Source organism: Mastigoproctus giganteus, chromosome 5, assembly GCF_048544385.1.
Source record: "Mastigoproctus giganteus isolate SK-2022 chromosome 5, ASM4854438v1, whole genome shotgun sequence".
Taxonomy (NCBI): Eukaryota; Metazoa; Arthropoda; class Arachnida; order Uropygi; family Thelyphonidae; genus Mastigoproctus; species Mastigoproctus giganteus.
In genome coordinates this window covers 11,690,955-11,712,336 of record NC_143579.1, presented here as the reverse complement: position 1 = coordinate 11,712,336, position 21,382 = coordinate 11,690,955, and the positions used below count along the sequence as shown (strand labels likewise).

At 36.2% G+C, this 21,382-nt stretch overlaps 1 protein-coding gene across 4 annotated transcripts in view; it reads right to left on the bottom strand.

Moving 5' to 3' along the window:
- Positions 1–21,382, bottom strand: part of LOC150085171 (5-taurinomethyluridine-[tRNA] synthase subunit MTO1, mitochondrial) — a 421,026-nt gene that overhangs the window by 111,681 nt on the left and 287,963 nt on the right. For all 4 annotated transcript variants that reach the window (XM_090373908.1, XM_090373907.1, XM_090373910.1 and 1 more), the window contains exons 19-20: positions 11,755–11,838; positions 6,000–6,059 (exon numbers count right to left, since the gene is read on the bottom strand). In XM_090373908.1, the coding sequence (XP_090230034.1) occupies positions 6,000–6,059; positions 11,755–11,838 (144 nt within the window). The remainder of the gene's footprint in view (positions 1–5,999; positions 6,060–11,754; positions 11,839–21,382) is intronic.

Sequence of the window (21,382 nt, the reverse complement as noted above, 5' to 3'; positions counted from 1 at the left end):
CAGACAGTTTTTAAATTCTGTACAGTGGGATCAACTGATGATGATGTTACCAACGTTGAATTCTAAATGGGAAGCCTTCAGGGACTTAATCTTGGAGACTACTAGGCTTTTCATTCCAACTAAGAAATATTGTTCAAGGTTCAGGCCTAAATGGATGTCAGATGAATTAATGAGGCTTGTAGCAGAAAAGAAAAATGTATGGGACGCATATAAATTATCAGATGGCACACAGGCCTACGGCAGATGAAAGCTTGTCTGTAATCAAGTCACAACAAAGAGTCCTTTACTTATATAAACTCTAGAAGGAAAGGGATGAATCAGATTGGACCACTTAACATAGATGGGTTGACTATTGATAATCATGCTCAGGTAGCTGATAAACTGAATAAGTATTTTGTATCTACATGAGGAGTTATTCAATGCGGAGAATGCCAGAAGTTTATCAAACTCTAACAGGGAAATAAGTGATTTTGTAATAATTGAGAGCAAAGTGGAGGAGAAATTGTTGAAGTTAAATATAAGGAAGGCACCTGGGGTGGATGGGATCTATCCAGTTATATTAAAGGAGGCAGCAAAGGAAGTAAGCAAACCCTTAGCCATAATTATGAAATCTTCCTTGGTCCCCATCGACCGGAGATGTGCAAATGTGTCCCCAATTCACAAAGGGGGATCAAGGAGGACACGAGTAATGGAGTCACTGGTTATGGAAGCGATGCAGGATCACCTAGACAAGACTGCAGTAATAGTTAAGACACAGCATGGGTTTGTTAAAGAGAAGTCTTGTCTGACAAATTTGATTGATACTATGATGTGGTGACAAAGGAACTGAATGTCAAAAATAAATTTTATATTATATACTTGGATTTCAGGAAAGCTTTTGATATTGTTGCACATGGAAGACTGCTGTACAAATTGCAGAGGTATGGCATTAAGGGTAAGTTGCTACAATGGATAAAGGGATGATTGAGTGGGAGACTACAGAGAGTGGTAATCAATGGACACTGCCCTTCGTGGACAAATGTTATTAGTGGAGTCCCCCAGGGTTCAGTGTTGGGCCCATTGTTATTTTGTTCATTCATTAATGATGCTGATGAAGATATATCAGGATTAATGTCCAAGTTTGCAGATGATACAAAGGTTGGCAGGGTTGTTAACGAAAGTAAAGACAGTATGCTACTCTATTGGGCAAACGTGCTGAGAAGTCGCAACTGAAGTTAAACATTGACAAATGCAAAGTACTGCATATGGATAGCAATAACCCAAGAGAAACTTACAACTGTGTGGTACTATACTGAGGGAAGTGGAAAGTGAAAGAGATCTGGGGGAATTGTGCAGTCAAATATAAAGTTTGCTGAGCAGTGCAAACATGCTGCCATTGCAGGTCACGGAGTCTTGTCAATGATATATATAGGATTTTTGCTAGCAGGGACAGGGAGGTGATTATCCAGTTGTTCAAGGCAATAGTCAGGCCACACCTAGAGTACTGTGTACAGGTCTGGAGGCCTCATTTTAGGAAACATGTAGAGTTGCTAGAACAAGTACAAAGAAGGGCAACAAGGTGGGTGAAGGGAACAAAGAGGCACTCTTACCAAGAAAGGCTTAAGTTCTGCACATTGCAACACCTGGAGAATAAGGACCTGATTGAGGTGTATAAGGCCTTGAATGGGTTGAGCAAGCAGAATGCTCATCAGATTTTTCGTCTTGCTCAGATTAAGAACCTGAGGGGGCATAGATTCAAACTGAGGAAAGACAGTTGTAAATGGATGTGTGGAAGTTTGCCTTTAGCCCGTGGGTGGTTGAGTGGTGGAACAGACTGCCATCTTTTATTGTGGAAGTTTATAGCCTAAATAAATTTAAGGCTGAGCTGGTCAGGCAATTTGGAACAGATGGAGGGGTGAAATGGGTGGGTTGTTTTTTTTTTTGACTGATGCTGCAGAAGCTTGTTTTCTTGCAACATATGCCTCCACTAATGCTAATACACATTGGAAGGAAGTTTAAAAGTGTTTCAGAGCTTTTTTCCAAGCTTGTTTTCATCCTTTTGTCATTCCATGTGAATAGTGTGTATATACAGTGGACACCAGCTTTATGATATTAATCTGCTCCCGAGACACCATTGTATTGTGAAAATATCATAATGTGAACCCAATAACATTTTTTTTTGGTAATTCGTTCCAAGATCTCTTTGGCTATATAACTAATTAAACTTTCACTATATAACTAAGCTATTTATCTGTCTAAAAGGTGATTTTTATATATTGGAAATTGTATGTATTGATTAAAAAATTGATTAAAAACTAATATATTGATTAAAACACAACACAAAAAATGTGTTGTGTTTTAATCAATAAAACACAAGAAGTTCAAGACTTGAACTTCTGTAGACTGTGATTTTCAGGAAAGACATAAGAAGGAAGCGCTAAGGTAAAGAAAGCCAACACGAGAAAGATGAGAAACATTGGATAACTTATGCAGAAAATTAGTGTCCCGACATCAGACTCTAGCACTGCTCGCTCGGTAAACAGAAGGTAGGTGTTATCGGTCTGGAGCCGAAATCGAGAAGGATATATTTATTGACAAGTAGGTGTGGCAAACAATGAAATGATTGGTGGTGGTGGTGGGTACGACAGACGACAAGCTACTGTGTAGTCATTGGTTGGCATTATAATGTGTATTTATGAGTAAAGAACGGTGCATAATAGTTTTGTGATGAACAGTAAACAGATAATAGTAGCGATGAATCTTTTAAAAATGGAAGAAATTTGTAAGGAAAATAAAATGTTGGTTGATTTTTTGATGAAAACTGAATTAATAAAAGTTTAGCTTTGTTCATTTTTATGTTCTTCATTATGTTTTTTTCTCATTATTAAAAGCAGATTTTTGGAGTTCATGAGTGTTTTTACTATACTGTTGATTTAGGTTTGGTTACAAAAAAAGGAAAAGGTTTCTTTATTTTTCGTTATATTTCATAACCTGACCTTAAAAATAAAGGTACAGTAATAAAAAATTAATATTTTGTTAATAAACAATTTATATAAACCAATGATTTTTAAAAAAAAAAAGGTTATGTTACCCCCTCCATTTCAGGAGGGGGTTCAAGCTCCCATGAGATCCAAGTGTAACCTAACCTTTTTCACCATTAGGGAATATTACTGAACAAGAAACTAAAAATACAGTCATAAAAAAATTTATTTTTTTATGACTGTATTTTGACATACATAAAAAAATTTATTTTTTTATGTATGTATTTCTAAATATGACTGTGATTCTAAAGAAAAAAGGTTAGGTTAGCCCCTTCACTTCGGGAGGGAGTCAAGCTCCCATGGGATTCAAGTGGAGGTAACCTGACCTTTTTTCACCATTATGGAAAGCGTTCATTAGCGCGCAAGTTACCAGTAGTGCTTCTGAGTGCTACTAAAGTGATACTAAACCAATGTTATTGTGTGTTATGTTCGCACACCAATCAGCACATCGTTTGCCTACCTGTCAATCAATATATCATTCTCGACTTTGCTACAAACTGATAACACCTACCATCTGTTTACCGAGCGAGAAGCGCTAGAATGCCGTATCGGGAAACTAATATTCTGCGTAAGTTATCCAACTTTTCTCGTCATTCTCATGTTGGCTTTCTTTACCTTCGCCGAAGGAAGGTTGTTCCAGAAAACAGCAGTTGAATGAATAAACGAGGAAGATGGAAAGTTGGTTCTGTGAGTTTGAAGTTGGACAGTAAATGGATGTTGGCTGGTGGTGGCATGTGTTTGGACTGTTTTGAAAAACAGAGTGGGAATTATAGAAGATAATTCAGAAGAACAGCGCCCATGGAAGTATCTGTAGAAAAGGCATGCAGCAGAAACAGAACATCTATGAGACAGAGTGGAGAGACTCTGTTAGAGATGAGTCATTAATTAACCTAACTGCCCTCTTCTGAATGGAATCTAGAAGCCTGAGAGAGGTTTTGGGGGGACACCGCCCCAGATGTGAGAACAATATTCCATGGTAGGGTGGATTTGCGATTTGTACAGAGTGAAAAGCTGTTTGGAAGAAAAGTAACGGCAAGAGCAAAAGAGAAAACTAAGATTTTTAGATGCAGAGGAAGCAATATTTGTAATGTGCTTATGCCAAGAGAGATTAAAAGTCAGGGTAATCCCTAAGAGAGATATATCATTTTTTTCACTTTCTTATTCCAAAGGTGTTTTTCCTTCTGCTTGGAAATTTGCACAAATCCAGCCAGTTCCAAAAAAGGGTGACAGGTCCCTCCCACCCAATTATCATCCCATTACAATTACTTCTACTCTTTTTAAAGTAATGGAGAAATCAATTAATGGCCAACTCTTAAACTACCTAGAAACTTTCCATCTGATCAACGATCACCAGTATGGATTCTGTCAGTTTCGATCCACTGGCGATATTCTGGCTAATGTTACCCATTTATGGACTAATTCAATGGAAAAGTTTGGTGAAACACAAGCAGTTGCTCTTGACATCTCAAAGGCTTTTGATCATGTTTGGCATAAAGGTCTTCTAAACAAGCTTCCATCTTATGGTTTGCCAACTTCTTTTTGTAATTGGTTATCCAGTTTTCTCTCTGATCACTCACTGAGGGTGATGGTAGATGGCTCTCTGTCTTCTAAGTTCTTCACTAATGCTGGTGTCCCCCAAGGTTCAGTTCTTTCCCCCACTCTTTTCCTCTTGTATATTAAAGACATTCTTCCATTGACTGGAAATCCTATCCAAAGTTTTGCTGATGATAGCACATTGCATTCCACTTTCCATTTTGAGAAACCTTGCCCTACTCAATCAACTTCACCTTCTGAAATATCTGCTACCAATTCCTTACATGCCAATCTCCAGGCAATTCTCCAGTGGGGCTTAGTTGATTTCAATCCTTCTAAAACTCAGTCTTGTCTTATATCTCACAAAAAGGATTCTTCTGCTCCTATGCTTATCTTTGGTGACACTCCGATTTCTAGGCAAGTTGATATATCTCTTTTGGGGATTACCCTGACTTCTAATCTCTCTCTCTCTTGGCACAAGCACATTACAAATATTGCTTCCTCTGCATCTAAAAAACTTCGTTACTTTCTCTTGGTTTTCTCATTACTTTTCTTCCAAACAGCTGTTCACTCTGTACAAATCACAAATCCGCCCTACCATGGAATATTGTTCCCACATCTGGAGCGGTGCCCCCAAAACCTCTCTCAGGATTCTAGATTCCATTTAGAAGAGGGCAGTTAGTTTAATTAATGACTCCTCTCTAATAGTCTTTCCACTCTCTGTCTCATAAACGTTCTGTTTCTGCTGCATGCCTTTTCTACAGGGCACTTTCCATGGACACTGTTCTTCTGAATTGGCTTCTATAATTCCCACTCTCTCTCTCTCTCTCTTTCAAAACAGTCGAACACGTGCCAGCACCAGTCAACATCCATTTACTGTCCGACTTCAAACTCACAAAACCAACTTTCCATCTTCCTTGTTTATTCATTCAACTGCCATTTTCTGGAACAACCTTCCTTCATACACATTTCCTGAAAATTACAGTCTACAGAAGTTCAAGTCTAATGTCAACAAACTCGTCAGGCACCTCATTAACGTAACATCCAACAACTCAGTAACCAAACCAAGCTTTAATCCCACAGAAACATGCTGTCATTGAAACAGTAATCAGCATGATAGACAAACATTAGAAATATATGGCAATTGTATCTCTATGAGAAATTCCATTACTTGTAGTACAGTGCCAAGGTCAACTTATCAGAACAAACTAGAAATTCTTAATATGCATATTTACTATTCTTTATTGAAGCTGACAGCTTAAGAAAATTCAAAGTTTAGCTGGATCAGTAACTACATGAGGAGTGAAACATAAGATTTTTTTTTCCATTTTTATTATTATTTTTTATTTTATTTTGCTAGTGCAGCAAAAGCCTAAGGTTTCTTTGCACCATAGATCTAATACTAATACTAAATCATTTTTGTGACTGAATTACAGGAATACTAACTTGATCATTCCGACTTCGTCCCGTGTGAAGCTTGCCACCAACTGCATTCCCTATTAATTCCTACAAATCAATAATAAGTAGTACTTTATAGTTATAATAAATGGATTATTTAATTTCACGTTAGAATAAATGGATTACTTAATTTCAGTAGACTAATGGAAATTTTTTAGCAGTATTTCAGAGTCGTTATTAATAAATAAAAAAAATTTAACAGTTAGACCACCAGGAAGTATGTACTGTACAGTACACCTATTTCATTTAAAATCTATAGACTCTTTCATAATACCATCAACATGTAATAGGCATTTGTATTAGACGTTTCATACCTTGAATCAAGACCAGCAAATTGGTAATGTTTGCAATAATTATAGTGATGATAAATAATCTTTCACAATGTATGTACTGAATAATTGTTACTTATATCAGTAGATACTAGATAAAATACTAAGAACAAGCATATCCTAGACATGATCAACATCCATTAACCAGATAACAATTAAGTATAGGGTGGACAGTATACAGAACCCTTAGCAGGAAGCGATGATGGAGTTCTAAGTTTAAGTTTGATGTGTGTGTGTGTGTGTGTGTGTGTGTGTGTGTGTGTGTGTGTGTGTGTGTGTGTGTGTGTGTGTGTGTGTGAGAGAGAGAGAGAGAGAGAGAGAGAGAGGAGAATATAGGAGAGTAAAGGAAATATAGGAGAATAATACCTTTAAAGCAGTAGTCAGAGAAGCCACAAATGCATATACACCAAAAAGAAAATATAGCAATAGGAGATTATAAAAATGGATCAATAAGGATCTGGCCAGTGTAATAAAGCAGAAAAACATGGCATAGAAGAGCTACAATGGTATGAAAAGTACTTAAGCCTACAACTATAAGCTGGCCTCATAGCTCCAAACAAAGGCTTAGGCTGACAAAGATGATTATGAGAAATCCTTATCTAAGCAAGCAAGGAATGGAGACAATGAGCTTTTCTCATATGTCAATACAAAGAAAAGAAAAAATGAATCAAATTCATCAGATCAGATCAGACCCTTATGTAATGGATGTGGGAAAGTCAAATTGAATGGGTATTTACCCAATAATTTTGAGGGAGGCAGCATGTGTGAGAGAGAGAGAGAGAGAGAGAGAGAATAAAACCATTTAGATTAATTACCAGTGCATCATTGAACTCTGAAAAAAATCCTATTAACGGAAAAGTGCCAATGTATTGACATTAAAAACGTTTTTACTGGCGTTATTCCAAAAATTTTGTAAGTGTTGAGTGGGCCACTTTGGGGGGGGGGGGTAAATCGTTATGTGAAAAACAAAAAACCGTTATGTGAAAAGCATTACAGAAGTGATGTCATCTTCAGTTTCTGCTAGAAGCGAATTATTGTAACTTGTATTGTTGGAATCATACTTGTATGATGGCAACAATAATTTATCTACTACTGGACCAAATTTAATGAAATTTTGCATGGAGCTTCATTTTGGCTCAATACTAAAGGAAAAACTTTCAAACCTCCGAAAATTGCAGTAATTTTTCCAGGATAGTGGAAAATATTAACATGTGATCAAGGAAATTTTCTCATGTAGTAAATGGGATAATGTAGACGTACAGCATATCGCTGGAAAGCTAAGGAATTTACAAACAGAAATAATAAGGTTTTAAGATACAAAAAAACTTTTAGAAACTGGGAAATGCATTAATTGAAAAACGCATCTGGTTTCAAGTCACCTGGTGTTTTCAGATTGAATGTAACATTTTTATTTACAATTCAGCTTTGAGGCCAATGTAACATTTTTATTTACAATTCAGCTTTGAGGCCGGAAAAGAGTTCTGCACATTTATGAAAACATTCTTCAACTTGGACATTTATCTTTCAATAAATACTACACATAATGGGACAACTTATAGATGGTGTATTTAGTTATGAACTAACTACAATCTCTTCAATGTAAAAATTATAAATCCTACTTTAGTCATCATAGAGCAATACTTTCAGTAACCGATATGTAATTATTATTAATAAAATAAAAACATTGTTATATTATTATCCATGAATTTTATTAATATCTGAAAATTAAAACATTTTTAACACCTGCCAATGACTCTTACATGTAAAACACATTAAATATGCTAGTGGCAGGGCACATTATATACCTAGTACAGAATTCTTTTTGCTAATTCATAAAGCCAAAGTGAGGCTAAGGGCAAAGTGGGTAAACAAAGACCATCAGTCTAACTTCAGTGGTAGGAAGAATACAAGAGCATACATGTAGCAATAGCAGTCTAAAGGAAATACAGCATGCAGATGAAAAAGGGAAAAACTTGTTTATCTAATGTGAATAGGTATTTTGACAGTCATTCTTGAGTTGTATGTAGGAAATAATTTTGACATTGTTTATTTGGATTTTAGTAAAGCATTTGACTCAGTTCCACATAAAAGGTTACTGTATAAGCAAGTGGTAATTATGTTTCTGTGTTGCAAAATGCAAAGTCTAACACCAGAAAATAACACCTGAAAGATAACTGACATCGTTGGAGGAACTGAATTAAAAATAGTGGGGAAATAACGGTATTTAGGGGTTACAATACAAACAGATATGAAATTCTCCATGAAGGGTAGGGAAACAGCAGAGAAGAGCACATGGTTCTATCTATGATTTACTGAACATTTGCTTGCAGAGGCAGAGAAGAGATAATCCCAGTGAGGCAAGTGTGAGACCACACTTGGAATACTGAGTACGGAGACCATACATTTAAAAAAAAAAAAAAAAAACTGAACTTCTTGAAAAGTGAGACTAGAAAGACTTCAAATATGTGAACTACAGAGCTTGGTAACTAGTTGAAAGTTTTTTCTTTTAATTTTGAAAATCCCAAATACGAGAGGTATTAGAACCTACAGTACTTAGTACCGTGCATGGGTTGAAGGTTGAAAAGATGAAAGAAGATTTTTCTTGACATTATATTTGAACTTCTGTAGATTGTAATTTTTAGGAAATACGTATGGAGGATGGTTGTTCTAGAAAATGAAAGTTGAATGAATAAATGAGGAAGAAGAAAATGTAGTTCTGTGAATTTGAAGTTGGACAGTAAAAGGATGTTGACTGGTTGTAACACGTGTTCAAACTGCTTTGGAAAAGAGGCAGGAATTATAGAAGCCAATTCAGAAGAACAGTGCCCGTGGAAGTATCTATAGAGAAGTAGCAGAAACAGAGTGTCTACGAGACAGAGAGACTTTGTTACAAAAGAGTCATTAATTAACGTATTGATATTTTTACTAAAATTACGGGACGGCCGGGACATAGCAAAAAAACAGCACTCTCCCATTAAAAATGGGACATATGGTCAGCCTAGTGCCGCCCAAAATCCCGACAGCTAAAATCCCTACAGCTGAAATCCCGTCATACCGATTGTATTTAAAAAAAAAAAAGTTAGTCTATATCTCAGAAACTGTTTTTGCAATAAAAAATGTTTTTCATGTAATCAAAGCAACCACTAAACACATTAAAATTTTATTTGAGCACACATGGAACATGTACATTGCAGTTATGCAATCAGTATATGATAATGTTAATTTTTGTCATATTAATGAATAAACAGCACACACCTATATACTAACACACTTGTATTGTTGGAATCATACTTGTATGATGGAAACAGTAATATTTCTTAATATGTCTAATAACTAATGGTATACAATCAGTTCACAAAAACCACATTACTGACAATAATCACAGTTTAATGATATCAAAATCACAGATTAAAATTTGCAAAAAATCATATAAATTATAATCTAATGTCTACGTATTATAATAATCTTAATAATAATACTTAAATAATCTTAAGTATTATAATAATAATAAGAAAATGGGATATTTTTTCCTGTTACGGTTACCCCTTTCAAAATATCCTGCCAGAGCCCATGGTCGTACCTAATATACTTGTCAAAGAAATTTGTGAAAGTACAGCTAATAACAAATACCTGTATAATTACAGTTTTAATTATGCTAATGATATTTATGACAAATGTTAAGCAGCTGCCAAAATTTATTACTCTAAATTTTCATATTCTGAAAGTTCTTATTTCAAGTTTTTTATCTTTAGCATTTCAATGCTATACCCATAATTATTACTCAAACACCCTATCCAAATACCAAAATTCAAAATTGAATCACCAATTAAATGCAATATAATAAAGTAAAATTAATTAGGTCTTTTTTATTTGCTGATTGTATTTTAAAACTGTTTGTGTCTGTAACAGAAAACGCGATCTTCAAATTGAGAGAAGTATTTGTCATTAAAATTTTTGTTATTTTTTATATTTTTCTACACAAAATTAATCTAATAAGGTAAGTTTTTACTTACTAAAAAAACTAATAAATATATAGAATTATATTCATATTTTTTTTACAATATAGTAAATACTGTTGGGACTCTGGGCTGTCAGGATTCTGGCCATCAGGATTTTGGGCCAGACCCTGGTCAGCCTAACCATAAGGCAATTTCATTTGATCATTCCAACAAACCAATACCAAAAAAAAATTACTAAAAAGACAGATAGGCATGTTCGTGTTCTGATTAAATTTTAAAATGAATTCCCTCAAATGCATTTTAAAATCACCCAGCACAAAACTATGTTTGCAAATTAACAGAAGCTAGTTCCCCTACACAAAGTCACCAAGTATACTTTACTGATTTTTAAAATTTTATGCTTGCAACAGAAACTCCAGACCAAAGTGTACACAGCATCCAAGCTGCAGCACCAATTTGAATCTATCTCAATAGCTGGGAAAAGTTGATAAATCCTGACTTAGAGTATCAAATACTCAACCCACAGCAAATTACTTTTTTACCTCACATTTCTGAACGAAACTGAATAAGAATAGAAATGCTTGGTTGTTTTTTAAAGTCTATATATAGATGTTATAAATAAATAAATAAATATAGATATTAATAGATACAGAAGTGGGGTACTATTTCAGTACAGGAACTGACACAGTTTGAAAAATAATGCTGTCACTGAATACTCTTTTTCTGTCTATACTACCATGGGATAATTCTGCCCCTCCTGTGACAGTGAAGAGCTTGGGCTTAAGCTCTTTAGAAATCCACAAGTTCAACCAAAAATAACTAATATAATTTTTAATTGAATAACATCACCCAGTAGGTGAAACTATTATTTACTGAAAACTCAAAAGCACTGCTGTGACCAGTTTTGGAATGACTTGGTTCCATTATCAGACAATAGATAGCCTCAATTAGTGACCTTGTGGCATGCTTCTTTACTTGATTAATGAATTTCAGCCTAAGCTGCTTAATTAATAGGGATTATCACATAATGAAAATTACATTTTCAACTGGAAGTTTTTCTTGTTGTCAGATGATGGAAGCAAACAGTTCTGAAACTAGTGAAAAAAGTGCCTTTGAGTTTTTAAATGAATGATAAATTCACCTACTGGATGATGTTATTTTATTAAAAGATATATCAGTTACTCATGGATAACTGTTGTTTAGTAATTCATATCTAAAGAGCCTAAGCTCTGTCACTGTCATAGGAGGGACAATATTGATCCCCAGCAGTAGAGACAGAAAAATAGAATGCAGTGTGAGCATTAGTTCTCAAAATATAGATATATTCTGCTGTATTCACTAAAGTTCCATCTACGTTTTAAGTATTCATTACCTAGACCAAATATATCATAAAAATTACAATTACAATATACTTAAACTTATAGACTATATGCAATATGATGAAATTAAGCATACTTTTAGTCTTCTTTCATTTGCTGAATGAATGTCTTCATCATCAGCCTGAATTTCAAATTTGCCATCTCTCCATTCCTCTCTCACCTGAAAACAAAAACAAAAGTATAACAAAAAATAAATAAATAAAAAATGAAACCATAATTTACTTGAACATAAAATCTATTACAATATGCCCACTAACTTTTTTAAGCAAAGAACATGAGTGCATTCTTACCATGTGAGCAGTAGAAGTTAAAGACTGAGCAAAATTGATATTTTTTATTGGCAAATGTATCCTTTAGTATAGCATAATATATTATAGCTAGAATAATAAATTAACACATCAAATAAATATAGTCATTTCTGCTATAATGTGATAGCTGCATTCTTGTGAGATCTCCACCAATGGTGAATGCCCTCGAAAGATATAAATTGAGGGGCCTATCAAGCTCTCAGCTGCCCACGTCAATGCCAGAGCTTGCACTTGAACATCAAGCAACACAGCGGCAAACCCCAAGGCAGAATGCGCTCCCTTGTCCCAAAGGAACTAATTGTTGTAGGTGACTCTATTGTCAGGGAAACGGGGAACATACTGTGCAAAAAGGATAGATGGGACAGGACCAGGGTATGTCTGCCAGGGTCAAAGGTTGATGACATTGTAGAGCAGATATCATCTTTTAAGGGCACAAAGGGTGATATTGTTGTACATGTTGGCACTAATGATATTAAGAGTAGGATACCGGCGGAATTACTTAACAAGTACAAGTCAATGCTGAAAAAAAGCCGTGAGTTAGGGTTGAATTTGAAAGTGTCTGCAATTCTGTCCAGACCTGACTGGAGAGAGTATATGATGAGAGCCTTGTCGATCAATTCAGCCCTGGAGAGGGCCAAATTGTGCAAGGCTCAAGGGGTAGAATTTTTTTCAGCCTGGTCTATGCTTGTTAACAGGCGAGACTGCTTCTACACGGATGGGATACACTTAAATAGAAAGGGTGCAAGAATATTTGCTGATGCTATCGAGGCAGTGTTAGTTGGGTCGGAAAACTGCTAGCTTGGGGGGATACATGGACTAATAGATTAACAGTAGCCGCTGGCAGAGGTAAAAAGTGATTCTTGGACTACTTCTATTGAAATCCATTGAGCAGCAGCCTGGAAAGCAAGGCAATGGGGTTTTCCAAGACTGCTGGGAGTCATAGCAGAACAAGTAAATACATAGGCTGTGAAAGGCTATAGTTACACACAGTCTATGTACACATACATAGACTGTGTGTAACTAAGAGTAGAAACAGATGCACGTATACTTGCATGTACACCAATGCTAGGAGTATAGTTAATAAATTCTATAAGCTTGAAGTGCTAGTCAAGACATCAAAGGCAGATATTGTTGGGATATCAGAGACATGGTGTCACACAGACATAAGCAGTGCAGAATTGGAATTTGGGGAGTACAATGTGTACAGAAAGGATAGACAGGAGGGGTTATGCTGTTAGTTAAGAAACACATAAAATCTAAGGAAGTGCATCTGCCGATTGATGTTGGTGGACAATGCAATGTTGAGTCTGTTCGGTGTGACATAAGCACTGGGAAAGGAAAAATGAGAGTAGGTGTGTGTTATAGGCCAAATGAATCTTATGAGTATAATGAGCAATTGTGCAGAGAAATAGTGGGCCAGTAAATCAGAGTGTCTTATAATGGGGTATTTTAATTTCCCAAAGATTGACTGGAATTTGTTGGTTGGTCACTCACACACACTAGCAGGGCTTTTGTGGATTTTTTGGATGGTTGTTTCCTATAGCAGCATGTTCGGGAGGCAACTAGAAGGAGTAATACTCTTGATCTGATTATCAGTAGTGATTCTTCATGCATTAAGAATCTGCAGATAAAGTAACCACTAGGTGCCATTGATCACACAATCTGCTGAAGTTGGATTTACTCAAAGAAGTAACTACCATCAAGGGTAAAGAGAACGGTTTTTGCTTTTGTAAAGGTGACTACGGTGGTCTCAGACAGTATTTAAATTCTATATGGTGGGACCAACTGGTGATGCCAACAGCAAATTCAAAATAGGAAGCATTCAAAGAAGTAATCTTGGAAGCTACTAGGCTTTTCATACCAACAAAGAAATATTGTTCAAGATTTAGGCCTAAACGGATGTCAGATGAACTAATTAGACATATGACAGAAAAGAAAAATGCATGAGATACATATAAATAAACTGATTTGATAATAGAGAGCTATTAAGTGCTCGATAATTCCTATATTCTATTATATTATGAATCAACAGGGATTACCTTTATTTTAGATATAGGAAGCTTCTTTTCCAACCAACTCTCCTAGTCCAACTCGCTAATAATTCTTGGGGAAGGTGATATCAATTTTGCAAAACATGTGGGACATCTTCCCCACTGTCAGAACCGCACTGTTCAGACCGTACGGTCTCAACAATGAGCGCTCAAGACTTCTGTCTTCAAACACCATACCTCTGGCAGCAAGGAAACCATTATGTGAATTGACATAAAATTAGATTTTTGAAGGTCTAAACTGCTTAATAAATATGGACCAATTACTTGTTTTGGTCCTGTAGCTTTACTTTAGAGTTAAATTTAGGGGTCTAAAAAAATGGATATGGGAGGATTATTCTCTACATACCTTAAGTCGGACTAGAACTTCTCGAGGCGTCATGTTCACAGGAATAGAGCAACTCACAATTAATCCGAAACTTTTGCCTTATGTTGTAGTGTTTGTTCTTCACGCATGCGTATAAGTGACCAATCGTCGGACAATAGGAATGGTCTAGCGATATTGATTGAAGTTTCATGTAGTTTCATCTCTAAGGTTTCCGCAATAAGTAGTTTGTGTTGAATATTTATAATTTTTGTTTCATTAAAACCGAACGAATGTTGTTCATTTATTGCATGGAACGAAAGTTCCGATGCATTTGAACGACCCGCCTGCACAGAAACTGCGTGTTGTTTTGTTCGAAGCGGTGCCACTGCCACGGTAGATCCTACATAAACAGCATCGCAATTTTTGCATGGGATGCTGTATACTAGGTCATGCTGTGATTGGAATGTGGTGTTTGAAGGTCGATTTCTGAAGAATGTGTATAATTTGTTCATGGGTTTTGCTATGATTTTCAAGTCGGTTTCCTTGCATATTTGGTTAAGTTTATTGTACCAGTACTCGACATATGGAATGGTGATGAAATGTATTTTGGTCTTGTCGGATTTTTGTGCAATGTTTGTTGCGAGGTTGTTATTTATTTTATCATGGACTATTGTTTTAACTTTATTTATATAGGTTAGCAGGTAACCCCTATTTGAGAATCTTCTAGTTAATTCATTTATTTCAGTGGTTAGAGAAATGGGTGGAAGAATATTTAAAGGCGTTAAGAAATTGATTCAGCATGACTGATTTTTTGTATGGTTGGGGATGATAACTATGGAAATGCAAAAGCATCCCCTTATTAGTGGGTTTTCTATATAGGCTGAAATTTAGTTTTCGATCTAATCTGTGTATGGTAAGGGGCTTAGAGGGGAACGGGTATCCTGTGTGTTACCACACTCAGTCTAAAACACTGATGGATCCAATATCTTTCTATTACAGAAGATTTAGGAGAAGTCCAGTTGGCCTGCCTCCCTAAAATCCACTCATGCACACCTTCTCGATAGTAAGCCCTGTTACGTCACTTAGGTGGCAACGAATGTGTAGAGTGGTTCTCTTCAATATGCCTGGTCAGCGTGAAGAGGAAAAGACCAAACCCTCCAGCATATGACAGCACGACAAAACAAATGGCCCCCAGTCCTCAGCGGCTTTCACTCCCCCTCTTACAGCAGCATGGAAGAGTGGAAGCAGCAGCGTGGATCAGAGTGGAAGCAGAGGGTGCTAAGAATCTCTGGGTATGACCAGGCTGCCAAGCACAGAAACTGAACTTGGCCTGTTACAATGTTAGATTACTCATCGGTGAAGACAGGCTATTACAGCTGGAAAAGGAATTAGAAAATGTGAATTGGAATATCATTGGTTTGGCTGAAACAAGAAGAAGAAATGAATCACTTATAAGTTTATCAAGTGGAAATCTGCTGTACACCAATGGAAACAGTGAAAGGAGTGAATGTGGAGTTGGGTTTCTGGTCCATAAAGATTTAAAAAACAACATTTTGGAATTCAAAAAGACATCACCAAGGGTGTCAAGATTAATACTCAAGATTTCTAAGAGGTACAGGTACAAGCTAAAGGTTATAATGATTTATGCACCAACATTGAGCCATGACCATTGAGCCAACAATGGTTAGGCCACACCTAGAGTACTGTATACAGGTCTAGAGGCCTCATTTCAAGAAGGATGTAGAGCTGCTGGAACGAGTACAGAGAAGGGCAACAAGATTAGTGAATGGAACAAAGGGGTGCTCTTACGAAGAAAGGCTTAAGTTTTGCAAATTACAGTGTCTGGAGACTAGGCACCAGTGAGGTGATCTGATAGAGGTGTATAAAGCCTTGAATGGTTTGAGCATGCTCAATGCTGATGGGATTCTTCCTCTAGCTCAGAATAATCACCTGAGAGGGCATAAATTCAAATTGAGGAAAGACAGATGTAGGATAGACGTGAGGAAATTTGCCTTTAGCCAGCGGGTGGTTGGTTGGTGGAACAGACGTCCATCCCTTGTAGTGGAGGTTGATAGCCTAAATAAGTTTAAGGCTCAGCTGGACAGGTATTTTGAACGAACAGAGGGGTGAAGTGAAAGTGGTTTTTTTTTCTTTTTTTCTTTTTTTTTTTTTTTTTGGCTGATGCTGCATAAGCTTGCTTTCTTGCATCAAATGCCTCTACTAATGCTAATGCTAATGCTAATGATGATGAAGAGGTTGAAGAAATGTGCACCGAAAATGAGAGTCTTCTAGATGAGCAGAAAACCCACTACAATATTATTATGGGGGACTTCGATGCTAAGGTTGGAAAAAGACAAAACAGAGCAGAAAGGGGAACTATAGGAAATTTTCGAATTGTTGAAAGAAATGAAAGAGGCGAAAGACTTGTGGAATTTGCAGAATCTCAAGGATTGTCAGTAATGAACACTTTTTTTCAAGAAAAGGGTGAACAGAAAGTGGACATGGAAGAGTCCAAATGCATTAACAACTAATGAAATCGACTTCATCCGCACTAACAGAAGATATATTGTGAATGATGTTACCATCCTGAATAAGGTAAATGTTGGAAGTGATCACAGAATGGTAAGATGTACACTTGATATAGATGTAGGAAAGGAAAAAACTGACTCGAGTAAATAATACAAAAGTCTTTGAGATAACAGAATAGGAGAAAAAACAGTACATACTGGAACTTAAGAACAAGTTTGAGCTTCTGCAGACTGCTCAGGACCAAGATATCGACGAGGAATATTACAACTTTCTGAAAGTGATAAAGCCCAAGAAACCTATAGGGAAAAATAAATCCAAGGAAGAAAAAATTAGTCAAGAAACACTTGTTATGATGAACCGAAGGCGACAAATGAAGAGCAAGATAAACACTGACAAGGATAAAATTGAGTATACTGAGTTATACAAAGCCATTAGAAAGAGACTCAGAGAGGACATAAGAAGATTTAACACAAGAAAAGTAGAACAAGCATTAAGGGAAAACAAAGGACTTAAATCAGCAGCCATGAGCAGTAACACAGAAAGACAAATGATACTGAAACTGAAGAATAGTGATGGTGTACTTATAAATAGCAGAGAATGCATAATTCAAATAGCAGAAGACTACTATAGAGAATTATACAAGAAGTGAGGGAATGATGCCAGTAGTGGGGAAGATGGATTGCAAATTAGCAACACATTCAACATACCCGATATTCTTCCTGATGAGGTAGAACATGCATTGAAGAAAATGAAGAATCAGAAGTCCCCCGGGGGAAGATGAAGTTACTTTAGAGTTGTTAAAATTGGGAGGAAGAAACATAACACAAAAACTGGCAAGGCTCTTCACAAAGTATATTAGAAAAGGTGTGAGTGGAATAATGCAATCATAGTTTTGCTGCATAAGAATGGAGATAAATCAGAAATTGGAAATTATAGACCAATTAGCTTGTTATCCCAAATCTACAAGTTGTTCACAAGGGTCATTACTAACAGATTACAAAGAATACTTGATGTGAATCAACCGAAAGAGCAAGCTGACTTTAGGACAGGATTCTCAACTATGGATCACATTCATGTAATATTACAGCTAATGGAGAAAGCAAATGAATATAAAACACCATTATGCCTGGCATTTGTGGATTATGAAAAGGCATTTGACTCCATACAGCAAAAGGCAATGATTCAGCCACTGGAAAGACAAGGAATAGATACCCCATATATTATGATTTTGAAGAAAATATATGAGAACGCTACCTCCTTTATTAGACTAGACAAAGACAGTAGGAAATTTAAAATCGAGAAAGGAGTTCGACAAGGAGACACAATATCTATGAAGCTGTTTACTGCTGCCCTTGAGGAAGCTTTCAGAAGATTAGACTGGTCGCAGAAAGGAGTCAATGTGAACAGAGTACCTAAACCATTTACGATTTGCAGATGACATTGTGGTCATAGGCCACGATCCCAAAGAATTAGAGGAAAATCTTAATCAGTTATGCACAGTTAGTAAGGATTTTGGACTAAAAATGTATATGGCTAAAACAAAAGTAATGATGAACAGGTATGCCACAGAAAGGGAAATAATGATTGGAGGAGCAGTAATTGAAAAGATGGAGTCATATACTTATCTGGGACAAGTTATTAGCTATAATAATGATAAATGGCTGGAAGTCAAGAGAAGAATAAATTTTGGATGGATAGCATTCAGGAAATATAGTCACATGCTGAAGAGCAATATCCCAGTTTGTCTGAAACATAAAATAATGAACCAATGTATACTCCCCACCATGACTTATGGATGTGAAACTTGGGCACTCACCAAAAGAATGGAAGAGAATCTGAGAACTACACAGTGAAGAATGGAATGAATTATATTGGGAATCAGACTGTTTTATAAAAAGAGAAACACATGGATTAGGCAGCAAACTCAAGTAAAGGACATTCTTATCAAAACTAAAGAACTAAAATGGTCTTGGGCAGGACACATAGTTCGAAGACATGATGACAGATGGACTAAGAAAATAACAGAATGGTACCCAAGAGGAGCTAGAAGAAAACCTGGACGACAAAGGCGAAGATGGATCGATGAAATTCATGAGTTTGTGGGTAGCAAATGGATGGCCAGTGCTCAAAACAGAAGGAACTGGAAAGTTGCTGGAGAAGCCTTCATCCTGCAGTGGATTGAAAATGGCTGATGATGATTATGATGTGTATGGTAAAATTAAGGAAATTTATGGAGTGGGTTTCTGCTTCAATTTCTAATTCAAATTTTAATCTCTGATGGATGTTATTAAAAACCTGTGATATTAAAACCTGGTTATGGTCAAATGAGCTGTGATAATTAGGATGTCATCCAGATATCTTCCATAATATGTGATCTGTGGTATAATTGGATCAAGATGGATCTTTTCTAATTTGTCTAAGTATAGTTCAGCAATGAGTCCACTGATGTTTAGGCCCATTGGGAGGCCGAAAATCTGTTTGTATATTTTTTCTTGAAAGAGAATGTAATTAGCATTTACTAATAGGTTTGTTAGTTCGAATATTCTGTCTTTGGGGTGTCCGGTGTTATTAATTTTTATGTTATCATCGTTTGAGTAGGCCCAGACTATGTCTAAGGCATAAGGTACATTTACGTAGTCATAGTCTGGGCTTACTTAAACGATGATAACCTAAAAATTAATAACACCAGACTCCCCAAAGACAGAATATTCGAATTAACAAAACTATTAGTAAATGCTAATTACATTCTCTTTCAACAAAAAATATACAGACAGATTTTCGGCCTCCAAATGGGCCTAATCATTTGATCATTTGACTATAAACAATATTCTACAGGTTTTTAATGACATCCATCAGAGATTAAAATTTGAATTAGAAATTGAAGAAGAAACCCACTCCATAAATTTCCTTAATTTTACCATACGCAGATTAGACCAAAAACTAAATTTCAGCATATATAGAAAACCCACTAAAAAGGGGATGCTTTTGCATATCCAGTTATCATCCCCAAGCATACAAAAAATCAGTCATGCTGAATCAATTTCTTAATGCCTTTAAATATTCTTAGACCCAGATTTCTCTAACCACTGAAATAAATGAATTAACTAGAATATTCTCAAATAGGGTTTACCCGCTAACCTATATAAACAAAGTTAAAACAATAGCCAGTGATAAAATAAATAACAACAACCTCGCAACAAACATTGCACAAAAATCCGACAAGACCAAAATACATTTCATCACCATTCCATATGTCGAGTACTGGTACAATAAACTTAACCAAATATGCAAGGGAGCCAACATGAAAATCACAGCAAAACCCATGAACAAATTATACACATTCTTCAGAAATCGACCTTCAAACACCACATTCCAATCACAGCATGGCCTAGTTAGTATACAGCATCCCATGCAAAAATTGCAACGCTATTCATGTAGGATCTACCATGGGAGTGGCACCGCTTCGAACAAAACAACACGCAGTTTCTGTGCAGGCGGGTCGTTCAAATGCATCGGAACTTTCGTTCCATGCAATAAATGAACAACATTCGTTCGGTTTTAATGAAACAAAAATTATAAATATTCAACACAAACTACTTATTGCGGAAACCTTAGAGATGAAACTACATGAAACTTCAATCAATATCGCTAGACCATTCCTATTGTCCGACGATTGGTCACTTATACGCATGCGTGAAGAACAAACACTACAACATAAGGCAAAAGTTTCGGATTAATTGTGAGTTGCTCTATTCCTGTGAACATGACGCCTCAAGAAGTTCTAGTCCAACTTAAGGAATGTAGAGAATAATCCTCCCATATCCATTTTTTTAGACCACTAAATTTAACTCTAAAGTCAAGCTACAGGACCAAAAGAAGTAATTGGTCCATATTTATTAAGCAGTTTAGACATTCAAAAATCTAATTTTATGTCAATTCACGTAATGGTTTCCTTGCTGATAGAGGTATGGTGTTTGAAGACAGAAGTCTTGAGCGCTCATTGTTGAGACCGTATGGTCTGAACACTATGGTTCTGACAATGGGGAAGATGTCCCACATGTTTTGCAAAATTGATATCGCCTTCCATAAGAATTATTAGCGAGTTAGACTAGGAGAGTTGGTTGGAAAAGAAGCTTCCTATATCTAAAATAAAGGTAATCCCTGGTGATTCATAATATAAATTAACATGTGACACAGACGCCTATGATAGATATAAGCTGTTCTGTAATCAAGTTACAAAGGAGGTTAGGCAGACAAAGGCAGATTACGAGAAATCTTTGGCAAAGGATGCAAAGAAAAACAGCAAAGAGTTCTTTACTTACGTAAAGTCTAGAAGGAAGGGGATAAATCAGATTGGTCCACTTGATATCAATGGTTCAACTGTTGGTAATCCTCAGGTAGCTAACAAACTAAACGAATATTTTGCATCTACATTTGCACATGAGGAGTTATTCAAGGAGGGGAATGCCGGAGGTGTATTCAACTCTGGCAGTAAGCTAGATAATCTTGTAA